The 15222-nt window shown below is 44.7% G+C and overlaps 1 protein-coding gene across 1 annotated transcript in view; it reads right to left on the bottom strand.

Moving 5' to 3' along the window:
• The window catches only part of LOC137546800 (glutamyl-tRNA(Gln) amidotransferase subunit B, mitochondrial-like), a 160184-nt gene that overhangs the window by 61242 nt on the left and 83720 nt on the right, over window positions 1-15222 (bottom strand). Inside the window, exons 6-9 of the mRNA XM_068269660.1 lie at window positions 8263-8376; window positions 7003-7087; window positions 4802-4846; window positions 5-194 (exon numbers count right to left, since the gene is read on the bottom strand). Of these exons, the coding sequence (XP_068125761.1) occupies window positions 5-194; window positions 4802-4846; window positions 7003-7087; window positions 8263-8376 (434 nt within the window). The remainder of the gene's footprint in view (window positions 1-4; window positions 195-4801; window positions 4847-7002; window positions 7088-8262; window positions 8377-15222) is intronic.

The raw sequence follows: 15222 nt of genomic DNA, 5'->3' as shown, positions 1-15222 counted from the left end.
TTACCACTAGAATAAAACTGTGCTCAGGCAATATTCCGTATTGCTCGACAAGCCTCTCCCTGATGACACTGGGAAGCTCTGGCAACCTTTCTTTAATTAAGTCTATATTTATAACTTGATCAGCATCCACATTATTTGGTAATGTCTTGTTATCGTAAAGAATCAGTGGGGGAAGGTTTGGTTCTGGCATGAACCTAAAGCAAAAAAATGAATATAAAGAAAATATATACATTGTATACAACCAAAAGAGCACCATTCACGGCCAACAAACTGTATTAAAGCAGAATGAAATGCTGGGCATTTCTTCTTTGCTCTAATACATTATTTACAGCATATTATATACTACCACCATTTTTTTTTTACTGGAACAGCATTCAAAGGGTTAAACACAGGACTTCGAAGCTCCCTGCCAGGAAAGCTGGAGGGAAAGCTGAACGCATCCAAACTGAACTGGAGATAAAATGTTATCTTGTGTTTACTTAATTGTATCAAGTGAGGAATGTAAATACTTCTCTGACACTGCAGACTCTCCTGAACACAGACCGACAATCAGAAAGCATTTCTGCTTGCATTAGAAGATGAACAAAGCAGTTACGAATAAAATGAAAAGTCAGCTCTCAGAGCAAAAAAAGAGTACTTTGGAAACTAGTAATTTCGAAATGAATAATACTTATGCACAAAAGCAAATATGATAACCGTATGGCATATAAAAAGTAGGAAAACATGTTTTTATTGAATATTAAGTCAAGGTTTTATACCGGTTTAAAGCGATCTAGGTTTGTGCAGTGTGCGTGTGTGTACATATGTGTGTGTGTACATATGTGTATGTGTGTGTGTACATATGTGTGTACGTACATATGTGTGTACATGTGTGTGTACATATGTGTGTACGTGTACGTGTGTGTGTACGTGTGTGTGTGTACGTGTGTGTGTGTACGTGTGTGTGTGTGTGTGTGTGTGTGTGTACGTGTGTGTACGTGTGTGTGTGTGTGTGTACGTGTGTGTACGTGTGTGTGTGTGTACGTGTACGTGTGTGAGTGTACGTGTACGTGTGTGTGTGTACGTGTACGTGTACGTGTGTGTGTGTGTGTGTACGTGTGTGTGTGTGTGTACGTGTGTGTATACGTGTGTGTGTGTGTACGTGTGTGTGTGTACGTGTGTGTGTACGTGTGTGTGTGTGTACGTGTGTGTGTGTGTGTACGTGTGTGTGTGTGTGTACGTGTGTGTGTGTGTGTGTACGTGTGTGTGTGTGTGTGTGTGTGTGTGTGTGTGTGTGTGTGTGTGTGTGTGTGTGTGTGTGTGTGTGTGTGTGTGTGTGTATTAGGCCTGAACGATTTTAGGAAGATATTGAATTTGCAGATTTCTGTCAGTAATTGCGATTTCGATTCGATTCACGATTTTATTCAAATCAAGCTTTAGACCAATCAGACCAAGGCGAGAGTCAACGAGGGGCGGCGGGGAGATTATCATGTCGCCTATCCCTTGTTTCCCAATGCGGCACTTATTATGGGGGAGTATGAGTCATGTCACAGAGGCGGTGGGGACAATTCATATTAGGAATAGGGTAGGTAGGGTAAAGGTAAGCAGTGTATCAGAGTACTCACTGATACACACTTATCTACACTCACTGATGCACACGCTTCATCTTGCAGCACTCACTGATACACACATCCTGCAGCACACACTGAAATGCACACTCACATACTTATCCACACACACTGACTGATAGATACAAACAGTCACGTACTTCAGTCTTGCCTACTGCATCTCCCCCACGCTGTGCAGATAGATCCATGCCTGCCCACTCAACCGAAACTGCTCTCACCAAAGTGGTCAATGACCTTGCCTTAGCTAAAGCTGAAGGTAAATACTCCATTCTCCTCCTCCTTGACCTTTCAGCAGCTTTTGACACAGTAGATCATCCCCTACTCCTCCAGTCCCTCCAGTCCTTGGGCATTCACGATCTCGCCCTGTCCTGGCTTTCATCCTACCTCTCCAACCGCTCCTTCACGACCGCCTTCAATGAGTCCTCGTCCACCCCCAACCACCTCTCGGTGGGAGTCCCCCAAGGTTCGGTCCTGGGCCCCCTACTGTTCACGCTATACAGATCCTCCATTGGCAAGGTTATCTCCTCCATGGGTTTTAACTATCATCTGTATGCAGATGACACCCAGATCTACCTCCACACCCCTGACATATCCACCACTACCATGGACAAGGTCTCCTCCTGCCTATCAGCCATCTCCTGGATGTCCGCTAGGTTCCTGAAACTAAATCTAGACAAAACGGAATTTATGATCTTCCCACCCCGGCCATCCACGAACCTCCCAGATGTGCATGTCACTGTTAACCACACTACCATTCACCCTACCTCTCAAGCCCGTTGTCTGGGTGTCACCCTGGACTCCGCACTCTCCTTCACTTCCCACATCCAAAACCTCACAAAGTCCTGCAACTTCCACCTTCGTAACATCTGTAAGATTTGCCCTTTCCTGACCTCTGCCAACACCAAACTCCTCATCCATGCCCTCATAATTTCCCGCCTTGACTACTGCAATGCCCTGCTGTCTGGTCTCCCTATGACCCGAACAGCCCCACTGCAGTCCATCATGAATGCGGCAGCCAGAATTATCCACTGTTCCAATCGCTCCACCACGGCAGATCCCCTCCTAGAATCCCTCCACTGGCTTCCTATCCAGTCCAGAATCAAATTCAAGATACTGTGTCTGACCTACAAATCTGTCCACAAAACTTGTCCAACCTACATTTCCGATCTTACTCAGAGGTACACACCTAGCCGCTCACTCCGCTCTTCCAATGAACTTCGCCTAACCGCCCCCCGCATCACCCAGTCCCATGCACGCCTCCAGGACTTCTCAAGAGCTGCTCCAACACTATGGAACTCCCTACCTCCACCCATTAGGGCAGCCCCCTCCTTCAACATCTTCAAGAAAGCCCTCAAAACTCACCTTTTCATTCTGGCCTACTACCCCTCACAAGTGCTCTAAACCTACAGCTGAACTCTGGTCCCCTACCGTTCGTGTCCTTACCTCTCCCTCTAGATTGTAAGCCTTTGGGCAGGGTCCTCCTCCTTTTGTGTCCTACCTGATCATGCACCTCCATTACTGTGAACCCATGCTATGCATCTGAGTGAACCTAACTTGCCTAATCTACATGCTCAATCCAATGACTAAGCATTACCTGGCACTCATACTGTGCCGTGTGATCTGGTTTTCTATTATTCCTGTATTGTCATATTGCTGTATGTCACCCCTAAATATTGTCTGTAACCTAAATTAATGTTCAGCGCTGCGTAATATGTTGGCGCTTTATAAATACAATAAATAAAATAAAATATAATAATGTGCTCTCTCCTGTACTTCCTGACAACTTCTGGAAGGGGGGAGGAGGGAGGGAATTCCTTCTCTGCTCCCTGCTAGCCACTGAGCTGCTTTGTAATGCAGAGGAAAACTCAGACCAGACACTAGCTTTTGTCTCACTGTGGTCTGCACCCCTCTGTGCAGCATTTAACAATCAGTGGAGCAAATGAGTGCCTAAGAGCTACACAGAGGAAGTGAGCGAGAGACTGTGGGCGGAGTCTGCCGCCCCCTCCCAGCTGACGATGCAGCTAGGAAGATTACAGAGAGCAAGAGCCTGCCGCTGGGTCTGCTGACGACAGGAGGAGGAGGAGAAGAAGGTGGCACTAACTAGGCAGAAGTATAGAGATACTGAGCTGCCTCGGGGAGCGAGAGCTGCCGCCATTTGTACACAGACATTTGTACATGCTGCGCTGCTGCTACTGTACAGCAGGAGGGCGCAGGTCAGCAAATATCGGCAAAAAACGACACTTTAGCGATCACAGAATCATCACTTCCGTGATCGCGATTTCGATACAAAAACGATAAATCGTTCAGGCCTAATATATGTACAAAGGCAAGAGCCAGGCAACTTATATTGTTTAAAAGTAAATAAATACGTCAGCCTCCACATTCCGCTACTTAAGGTAGCCAAGTGCCTAAAAACCCTGGAAAAAGAACCATCACAAAGCCAGTAATAGAGCATCAGTAAGCACAAAATACTGATATTCTAACAGAAGGAGCCCAAAATAACCAGCCCAAAAACACATTTGCCATTTATTCATGTTTTCCCTAAACAACCAGCATTGGGGTGTAATAATACACTAGGAAATTTTGCAATTATAAACAAGTCCTGTATGTGTGTACAGACTTCCATAATTCTTAATCTTTAACCACTTCGGTACTAGCAGCCTCTGCCCCCTTAAGGACCAGAGGCTGCTGGTACGCTAAAACGCGGATACCGACAAATCGCCGCAATAATCCGTCGCTCCCGACGGTCACACCGCTCTGTCCCCACCACAGGCTGCTCTCTCTGCTGTCTCTATGACGGCAGAGCGCTGTGCGCCGGTCAGGAGCCGCTTTCATTGGCTCCTGACCCTGTCACTCCATGTAAGCCAATAAGATTGGCTTATAGTAATGACAGGGCCAGGAGCCAAATGAAAAACGGCTCCTGCCCGGCTCACAGTGCTCTGACGTCATAGAGGCGGCAGGGCAGCACATTGCGGCGAGTAGAAAGCTGCGAGAGCGGCGAGGACGCGCAGTGAATGGGACATAGAGTTTACGTCCGGTCAGAACCGCAGCGCCACCCGCCCGACGTAGATTTAAACTGCGTCGGTCCAAAATTGGTTAATTATGTTTAAAAACATTGTATTACCTTATAGCAGCTATGATTGTAAAGTTTTACCAATCATAACACAGAGCCAAAAATATAAATATGTACTAACCGGTAATCTTGCTTGCCTTCCTTGTCTCTCATTGGTATGGTGACCCTTTAAAGAAAAAATATGTCTATAAGCTAAAGCAAATTGCATAATCGCCTTGATAAACTAAGAAGAAAATAGCACAACTGGTTGGTGAAAAGCTAAATACATAGGTGAACTACTTTTATACAAAAACATCAACTACATCATTTTCTGCTGAATCTCTGATGCCACCTGTATGCTCATTCTAAATGAACCTGAAGTATGCAAGTATATTTTCTATTTATTAAAGAAATATACCAATGATTAGTGCTGAAGCTATTTCTGCATTTGAATGCCTTGTTCTAGGGCCTGGAGGCATCTCTTTCACATGCTTTTTTGAAGAATGTTTAAGCTCCGAGAAAAGAAACTAGTAGTCAGTGTAGCATAAAGCTTGGACATCCCAGAAATACCCCAGGCCACGTAAATGCTATAACCTCAACGCTTATAGTGTTAAATAAAGCAGACTTATCCTATATATCATGGTTGAGTTTTTACACAAAAAATAAAGGTACATGTTCTTTTCTGTTTCTCTGGGGTTATATAAAATATAGGTTTCAAATTTAAATATGGGGACACACAATGTGTTACAGAATTCTTATGATAAAGACATTTTTTTTGCGACTTCTAAAGTCAACACCTTCAACTCTTAAATCCATAATCCAACTTTAACAATAAATCAATGGCATAGAATGGAAAAATTACAAGCTACAATACTGCATCTTAATTAAACTGAATATGACCTGCACTATTTTTGGGGGGGAGACTGGATGGAATAGCGTAAATCCACCTAAGTGGAGTGTACACTGCTAACTTTTTTTTAAATTTGGAGTTGGGCTTTGAAGTAGAGTCGGGAGGAGACAGAGCGGTGGCTGTGGTTAAACAACTATGGGATAGGCTGGTGGCTGTCATTTGAGTCTGACAAAGTCCGATACTCAGTTTACAGTCTATAAAATGACTCACGGATTAATACCTGTTAGACAATGCATACTAGATAGTTCTATCTTTATTTTTTTATCTTTCTCTTTTCATTTCAAATCTTATCTTGATCTCGTACGATCTTATTTTTGTATTACTCTACTTTCCTTCGAGGGACTTTCTTCTCACAGTTCTCTTAAATTTTCCTTCTCTCTTTTTCTTCTCTTGCTCTTCTATTGTTTGAAAAATGTTAAGGTACAATGGCCTCAATTCACTAAGATCATGCTGGAGATAATAAGGCAAGAGAAAACTTGCCACCACTCAGTGAGAGAGTTAACTTATCTCTTCATTCCTTAAGTTACTTCTTGCCCTGTGTAGTTAAGTTACCTCCTCTGTAGTTATTTCCACAGCAGTAATTAACAGCCTGTCTTTAACTTTAGAATTCTGGAGTTATTTTAAGGATTGAAGAGTTAACTTAAATACAGAAGAGTTAACTTTAGGTTTGCCTGAGGTAAAATGTTTCCTGAATAGTACCATGGTAATAACTCTAGAAACGTTTAATAAGACAGGAGATAAGCTTAGTGAATTGAGTCCAATGGTGCAAAATAAATTGCTCAGAAACACAGGAGCACAGCTGTAAAGGTGAAACTCAAAAAATTAGACTATTGTTCTTTCAAAAGTCCATTTATTTCAGTAATTCAACTTAATAGGTGAAACTAATAAGAAATAGACTCATTACATGAAAAGCGAGATATTTCAAGTCTTTATTTGTTTTAATTTTGATGATTATATCTTACAGCTTATGATAACCCCAAAATCAAAATCTCAGACCATTAGAATATTGTGAAAGTGTTCAATATTCTAGACTCTAATCAGCTAATTAATCCAAAACACCTGCAAAGGGTTCCTATTTCATATATAAGTTTCACCTTTTAAGTTGAATTACTGAAATAAATGGACTAACGTTGTTCTTTTACAAGTCCAGCAAAAATATACACCTAGAATCTTTAATTGGCAACCAGAGACCTACTGCATAAATAAAACTGACTCTTTTTACACTGGTGGCCAACAGACTGTTTCACTAAATGTATCTATATTTTTTCCTTTAACATTGGGGCATTGTCACCTGTTAAAATTGTGTCTATGTGCAGGTTGCAGATTCTTTGTGGTCTAAGGCTCTCCTGACCTCTAGACCATAAATCAGCTGCCTGAGCTGCTAAGGGTATAGCTAGGTCATGGTTTCCAATACACAAAGCATTTTTTCTTACCCAAGTTTGTAATCAAAGGATCTCGTTTCATTAAGAATTGTTCCGCCATCATCAAGAATTTTGGTTTGCCTTTGAATTTCATAATCTATGTAAAAAACATAAAGATAAGCCTTGAGGTCCGGAAGTCTGCCTGATGCTGGCCATAAACACAACAGTTTCATACAAAACATATCAGATCTTGCATTACATGTAAACCATGTGCAGCATGTGCAAAGTGAGCCTAAACTCAAGAAATCGTGCAATTAAAACTATGCATTTTGATAAAGAAAAGCTGAAAATAAATGGAGAAATGTGAATGGTATATTACAAGGAACATATTGGAAAAAGGCATTTTGTAATCTGAATCACCACACTACAATTGTTCCAAACTCCATCTGTCATGCTGCAAGTAAAGGGTCTGTCTACTTTATTGTCTGACCGATGCTATTCGTCTTCTGCTCACAACTATCATTAAGCAAAGCCGAGAGTAGCCAACAGCCTCTCACTGAAAAAAAATCTGTGTTTAAAGTTTCCGAGGTAACATGTGACATGATGAGATAGACATGTGTATATACAGTACAAAGCATACAAATAACTAGGCTGTGAAGATTTTCCTCTCTTTCTACCTGAAAGAGTTAACCATTCAGGTATGCAAGTGACAGTTTCTCTACAGCCTGGAACTTGTCAGACTGTAGCGTAAACCTGATAAGGAATTGCAGCCATAAACCTCTTTCCCAGAAAAGAACAGTTTCTAAATGCATGAGATAGATTAAAAAAAAGGTCAATAGTTCCTATGTTTTAGCTCTAAGACACCTGAAAGACTGTCATTGAGCACAGACAATAAAACATGAAATCTATTGTTTAAGTTTTTTTTTAAAAAAAAACCAATACCATGGGAGGTCTAAAAAAAGTAATTTTTATGAGTAGGAGGATAGATACAATTGTTTATGTTATCAGTTATTTTCACGTCGAGTTCTGTTTAGCACAGCGCTAATAAAAAAAACAATGATGTGTCTTTTGACATTAGTTCCTGCCAAAAATTAGATTTTCTTAGCAGCGGTCCCGTTGTCCCTGCTGCTCGTCCTTGGCTGAGTGGCAGGGGCACAAGTACAGCAGGACCACTGCTACAAAAATTAACTTTGTGTCAGAAACTAATATCCACAAACATGGTGTAGATTTGCAATAGCAGGGTCCTGAAGTGGTTATTATAATTTGACTCATGCTTCAAGGTACTGTAATGAAACATCTGATTATAAAGAAGAAAAAGTCACTGTACCTTACCTATGGCTTTTGCCAAAAAACGAGCACTATTTATGTTCTTGACTTCTGTCCTCACGCCGTATGGTTCTCCGGGTCGATGAACAGAAATATTTGCATCAACTCTCAGCTGTCCCTCTGTAATATAAAATCTGCATATTAAAAAGTCTCTGGCTTATATATTTGCCTATTTGTTTTTAAATTAAGCAAATTAAAGATTTCCCAAGTAATGCTTTAATCAATCTCCAAATCATTCTACAAGGGCAATTCATGGCCAGATTGCTCGGAGGCCACAAAGGCCATGGCCTAGTGCACCACGAAGCTAGTAGTAGGCATCGGGCTGGCACACTAATGCAGTCAAGCAGCCAAACGTGAACTTCAGCAGTCAGACAAGTGTCTGGGACTTAGGGGATGAAGGGGCAGGGGCAGCAAACAGGGGCAGCTTATTGTCTGTGACCTGAGATCTCACTCACCATCACGGCTGGCCGATCTTCAAGTTTAACCTGAAGGGGGGGAGGGGTGTTCATTACATCACATCATATGTGGCTCGGCGATGGCTGGGGAGTCAGAGAAACCCCAGGGCACAGACACAGAAAAAGAGACCTCCTTGAAGAAGAATATAAACTTGCACTGGAGCTGCAGCAGGGCAGGAGAGGAGACAAGGAGGTATGCAAATTGTGTATGCTACGTAATTTAAAAATAGCATCACCAAGGTCTTAAGGTGCCCATTAACAATGCAATTTTACCAAATTATCAAACTTCCGATCCATTCACTGTGATTGGGAGGAAAAAGTCGGAAAGCATCGACTTGGCCCATAAATGGAATAAAAATTATAACAATTCTGATCCTTGCAGACGGAATCGATGCATAAAACAGATTGATAAAACAATTGACAAATTGATCATTTGTAGTCAACTGGCACCATCAACACTATCTAATCCAAATCGAAAGGTTGATCGTTCAGTAAAACTACATCCTAAATCAGCATCTTTAAATATAATGATTGGGGCAGAGCCAGTGCGCGTTGACATCATTACACTTGAGGAATAGAGCGCTCGTGTACTTTGCATGCTCCTGGAAAAGTTGTTTAAACTTAGTGCCCCGGAGATCTAACGTGCTGTGCAACTTATTTTTTATGGATCCTTATGGATGCTTGCTGGAATAAACTTATCGGTGGAATCGTTCCTGGGTTATCCTTACTGGCTGGATGACAGCCTAAGCGCTAGATCCAGCTGGTGTATGAGGTGGCATCTATCCGGTGAGCCCCTTGTCTGATTGATTGAGGATTCTGATGCTATTGTCACTGTGTGCTGCTGACCTTTTATCAGTTACAGTATTACGCTAAGGGAGCTTTGTGCTTTATTTTCAGATAATGATCACTGTGGAGTGCGCACTGGTATCTTTATAGACTTTATAGACTGTATTTTATCAGAAGAAGGCACAGCAAAGACTCTTCTTTCTTTGCCAACTAAAGAAGTTTGGTATGGCCCAAGAATTCCTGAGGTCCTTCTACTCTGCCACAATAGTCAGTCCTCTGCTCATCCATCCTGGTCTGGTTCGCTAGCTGCTCCGCCAGCGACAGATATAAACTCCAGAGGGTTGTCAGCTCAGCAGAGAAGATTGGAAAACCTCTTCCCCCTCTGGATCTCATCTACAGCACTAGACTGCATAATAGAGCAATGAAAATTGTGGGCGACCCCTCTCACCCTGGTCACAGTCTTTTCAGTCGACTCAAACTGGGCCGGAGGTTCCGGTCCATCCAGCTAAGACTACTAGGCGTACGAAAACTTTTTTCCCCATGGCCGTCAGACTCTTGAACTCTGCCCATTCGACCAATCCCCCCTGCAGCCACCTGCAGACTAATATCTAATTTCGGCTGTGTCCGCTCTGTTTACTGCCATGCTTTAGGTCGTACTAGAATTTATCTTCTGTCTCACGCTGCTGCACCTGCCAGACCTGCAATGCTCTACTTCAAATGTTGTAGTACTCCATTTCTGTTGTATTACTCCTGTTCTAGTCTTGTTTTTTTTGTTGTTGTATTACTCTTGTCTGTTGTATTGCTCTTTCTGTGCCTATCAATGTGCCAAATCCAATTCCAGGCATGGCCCCAACTGTGCTTGGCGAAATAAACAAATTCTGATTCTGATTCTATCCTGGAATCTTATCTATGTGCGAAACCACTATCAGTTGCTGATATCTGACTGTTTGCGCGGTTGGCGCAGTATATCTGAATGTCTGAATATATTGATTACTTGGAACAATAAAAGTGTGTGCATGTGGCAGGGGTTTTGCTGCATGTCAGGAGGCAGCTGGTGATGGACTTAAATGGTAGAAAGTACAAATCCGACCCTATAATGCAATAGCTTCACAAAAACATATTGCGTGCACACTGTTCTTGTACAGTGAATTTTAGAGGACTAAGGCTCGGTTCACATTTGATTTAAAAACGTATCTGTGGCTCCATTTTGGGGCCCGGACCAAAACCGGAGCCACGGATACAAACGGATAAAAATAGCGGCCATCTTCACCACTTCAAAAACTGATCCGTAAGCAGCCCGGGGGATCCGCTTTTAAAAACTGAACGGAGGGTCCGGATTTTCACAGACCCCGGATACACGCAAGGGTAGTGAAAACCAATGTAAAAACGAATCTCCCTCTTCATAGACAGCTTTGGACACAGAAACGGATCAGTTTCCAGTGTCCCAGCCCTGTTCTGTCGGTGGGGAGGGGGCTGCCATGCTGGAGGGGGCAGCAGGCAGGAAGGGGAGCAATGGACACAGCGGCGGGGAGGGGGGTTGGACCCCTCTCACCTTAGAACCCCTTCCCCACTCCCTCTCCAGATAGTTTCTTTTCAAATCAATCGAGCGGCGAGAGGGGTACTAACTTCCTTGCATTCCACCGCTCGCCACGTCACTTCCTGCAATGCTGCTCTCTGTATTTCATTGGGCGGCATTGCAGGAAGTGCCGCTCGTTGCTGAATTGATTTTAAAAGAAACTAGCTGGAGGGGGAGCTGCCCCCCTTCCTGCCTGCTATCTAGGGCTGCACGATTTTAGGTAAAAATTGAAATTGCGATTTTTCTCTCAAAAATTGCGATTTCTATTTTTTCACGATTTTTTTTGTACTGGAATCTCTTAAAGGAAAAATTAGGCTAGTTACTTACCTGGGGCTTCTTCTAGCCCCCTAAAGTCCTCCTGCTCCCTCACCGCCATTTCACTCTCCTCTGTTCCTTAGCTCCGCACCTCCTCGATCATGCTCCAGTGGCCAGGAGTGCTTTGCCCATGCACAGTAGCAATTATTAGTTACCACGCAAGTGCAAAACGCTACTGGTCACGAGAATGTGATAGGGGAGGCAAGTGACATGTGGCTGCACATGCAGTGTTCAGAGAGGAAAAAAGCAGTGCGGAATGACTACAAGTGACAAGAACAATTTAAGGGGCTGGAAAAAGCCCCAGGTAAGTAACTGGCAATTTTCCTTTAACAGTTAAAGTGTCCTTTAAAGTTCTAACTACCTTTCAGCTGATTTAACTATGAAACTAGCAGCTGTCAAAGGCCAGGGTGTCTCTCACTAATCACTCTGTGCCTCTGTCTGCCGATGCCATGGGTGAGTCTGTGGTCATCTGTACACTGGCTCACTCCCCAACCCCTCCCCCCCCCCCCCCCCCCCCAAACTGCAGCTCCCTCACACAGAGTGACACTCACTTCTATCATCAATCAGGACATGACAGGATAATTGTGGGGTGAAAGGGTCAAGCATCCTAAAGTTCTGGCTGAGGGGGCTGAGTTAGAGGGCCCCCTCCTCCATTAGTAGTAGCCAGCGAGATCACACACATGCACAAGCTGCGGCTAGGACCAGCACAGGGAAAGCAGGAGAGCGTCTGCCTGGACATGCCACAAAGATCAGAGCTGTGTTATCTCCCAGCTTCAGCTCAGCTCTATGAGCTGCGAGTACAGGGAGAGGAGGACAGCATCTGGCTGAACATTCCGAGAGCCGCGCTCTCTCGTGTGACGTCCCTGCATTCCCCGCCCCTCCACACAACACACAACTGCCAGGAGCTGAGGAGGAGGGCGGAGATAGCCTCCCTGAGTGACAGCGGCTGGCTGCAATGATACAGCCGCCGCTGATCACTAAAAAATGCACAGTGCAGGGATAATTTTACCCGGGCGCTCATGGATCTCACCCAGGCGGCCTGCCCAGGTAAATGGCTCTGGGGAGAACACTGCGCTTGTATCCGGCCCCACTGTGCGCGGATTGGCCAAAAGCAGTGAATATGTATTAGGGTTATTTAGCGGGGGGGGGGGGGGGGGGGTGGATCCACTCTGCTCGCTCGAGAGGATCCACCCCCCCCCTCATTAACACTACTGCATATTCACTGCTCTGGCCAATCCGCGCACAGCGGGGCCAGATAAAAGCATACAGACAGCGGGAAAAAACCGAGGACACTGACGATCACTAGATCGTCTTGTCACAAACCGCGGTTTCGGTTTTAAACCGAAAAACCGTGCAGCCCTACTGCTATCCCCTCCAGCATGGCGGCCCTCCCACCCATGGCCACTAAACAGACTGGAGACGTGCTGCAACAATGCTGCACAAATCCGTTTTGTTATTCCCATGCTCCGGTTTTTGAAAACCGAAGCCCGGACCGTGGATTGTGTTCTGCAACCGCTTGTAGTGTGGACCGAGCCAGTGTTCTCCCCAGAGCCTTTTAACTGGGCGGAGCGCCCGGCTGGTGGTCAGTCCCCGCTGGCTGCTGTGATCACTACTCCCTGTCAGCAGCGTATTTGCCGTTCTCCACACTCGTCCAGCACAGTGCTCAGCGGCTGTGGCATTGGAGCTGGCCCGCTGTCACTCTGACACAATCTCCGCCCTCCTCCTCAGCTCCTGACATTACAAGCCAGACCGCGGGAGCTTTGAAGGAGTCGGGGTACTTAGAGTAAAAACTAAGAGAATGTGGGCTTCCTGTGTTCCCTCTGATGAGTCACTCACTGATCTGCCTGAGTAGTGCAGAGAACGGCTCTCCTCCTCCTGTCTTCCCATCATGCAGGACATTTCCCAGCACATGCCCCAGCCTCCCCCGATCAGAGGTCACAGCACATAGAGAACAGCGTGGAGCAGCGCTAGTTCATGCCGGGGAGAGCAGCAGCAGGGCAGATGGTTATCTGATAGCAGTAATGGTCCCCCAGCAAGGGAATCCTTGTGATGACTGTCAGCTGCCACTTTACAGCCACTACTGCTTCCCTTCCCCCACTGCTCTGCTGGAGACGTTACATAGCTAGCTGTCCTGGACATCAGTCTGCAGACTTCCTGCAGTGTGCTGTGCACTCACAAACATTTTCTTTTCTGCATTAGTCTGTCTCCCTCTTACACATTTATCTCTCACACACTTTCTCCCTCTTTTTTTCTTTTCCCCTTTCCCAGTCCTTTTCACACACACACAGTCCCTCAAAGACAATCTATCTCTCTCCCAGACACACCTATTCCTCTTCCCTTAAGTTTGTATTCACTTCTTCTACTCAACCCCCTCTCTGTCCTCCATATACTGTATTTCCTGTATACAGTATGTATGTTTGTTTACCAGTGCTTGATTTTTTTTAAGGGGAGAAGCCACAGCACATAACCCCAAGCATTTTTATTTTCTTTTGTAGTGCATGCTGTTTAGCATAGACAAACAACAAGCATGTCTACACAGGGTTTGCTACTGCTATGACAGCCAAAACTATTGTGAGACTTTTTGAATTAGATAACAAAACAGTCTGTGGGGATGTGTGGTTTTGGGCCTAAATTAGTCACCCTGTCTACAGCCCCTTTCTGGTATTAATCCGGCTTTGGCAGCACTTTATCGGATTGCACATCAAAACGGCACCATTCAGTGCAAGATGCCTTTCTCCATTAGCATCACTTAGTGAAATCCTCTCTCCCTATCGGAAATGCCTAGCATGATTACCTCACCAGGTAACAACCAGCGTGCTCCACCTACTCTTCTCCCCAGCATGATCCTCCCTGTCCATTCTCACCTAGTAGTAGCAGACATCACCCTCTTTTCCCACCCATCGTGACCATAATTTCCCACCCGGCTACTTTTTCATGCCACCCGGCTGGAAAAAAATTCTGGGGAGAACACTGCGAGCCTTATGTGACAAACAAAACACAAGTTCATATTTCAGGTAAAAGTACATCTAATACAGCTATTAGTTGTAAATCTTATTATCAATAGTCATGTCACTTGAATCAGCATTTCACAAAATATGCAACTGTAGGGATTAATTGGATTTCACTAAAGCATGTTGTCACTTTTACCCAGCATTTCTTCTTTACTCTAAAAAAAATATTTACAGCATATAATATACAACCAGCATTTTTTTTTTACTAGACCAGCATTCAAAGGGTTACACACAGGGCTGGAAAGTTCAGTGCAGAGAAATGTGGACGCATCTGAAGTGTAGATTATGTTATCTTGTGTTTACTTAAAGGAATACCGTAGGGGAGTTGGGGAAAAGGAGTTGAACTTACCCGGGGCTTCTAATGGTCCCCCGCAGACATCCTGTGCCCGCGCAGCCACCCACCGATGCTCTGGCCCGACTCCAGTTCACTTCTGGAATTTTAGACTTTAAAGTCTGAAAACCACTGCGCCTGCGTTGCCGTGTCCTCGCTCTCGCTGATGTCACCAGGAGCGTACTTGCGTAGGCCCAGTATGGTCTGAGACTGCACAGTACACTCCTGGCAACGTTAGCGGGAGCGAGTACACGGCAACGCAGGCGCAGTGGTTTTAAGACCTAACGTCTAAAATTCCAGACGTGAATTGGAGGTGGGGTCAGAGCATCGGTGAGTGGCTGCGCGGGCACAGGATGCCTGCGGGGGACCATTAGAATCCCCAGGGAAGTTCAACTCATTCTACCCCGATCCCCCTACAGTATTCCTTTAATTGTATCACGTGAGGAATGTGACACATTCTCGGACTGTGGAGAAGCTCCTGGACACAGACAG

Source organism: Hyperolius riggenbachi, chromosome 1 (genome assembly GCF_040937935.1).
Source record: "Hyperolius riggenbachi isolate aHypRig1 chromosome 1, aHypRig1.pri, whole genome shotgun sequence".
Lineage (NCBI taxonomy): Eukaryota > Metazoa > Chordata > Amphibia > Anura > Hyperoliidae > Hyperolius > Hyperolius riggenbachi.
This window is presented reverse-complemented; position numbering and strand designations above follow the sequence as displayed.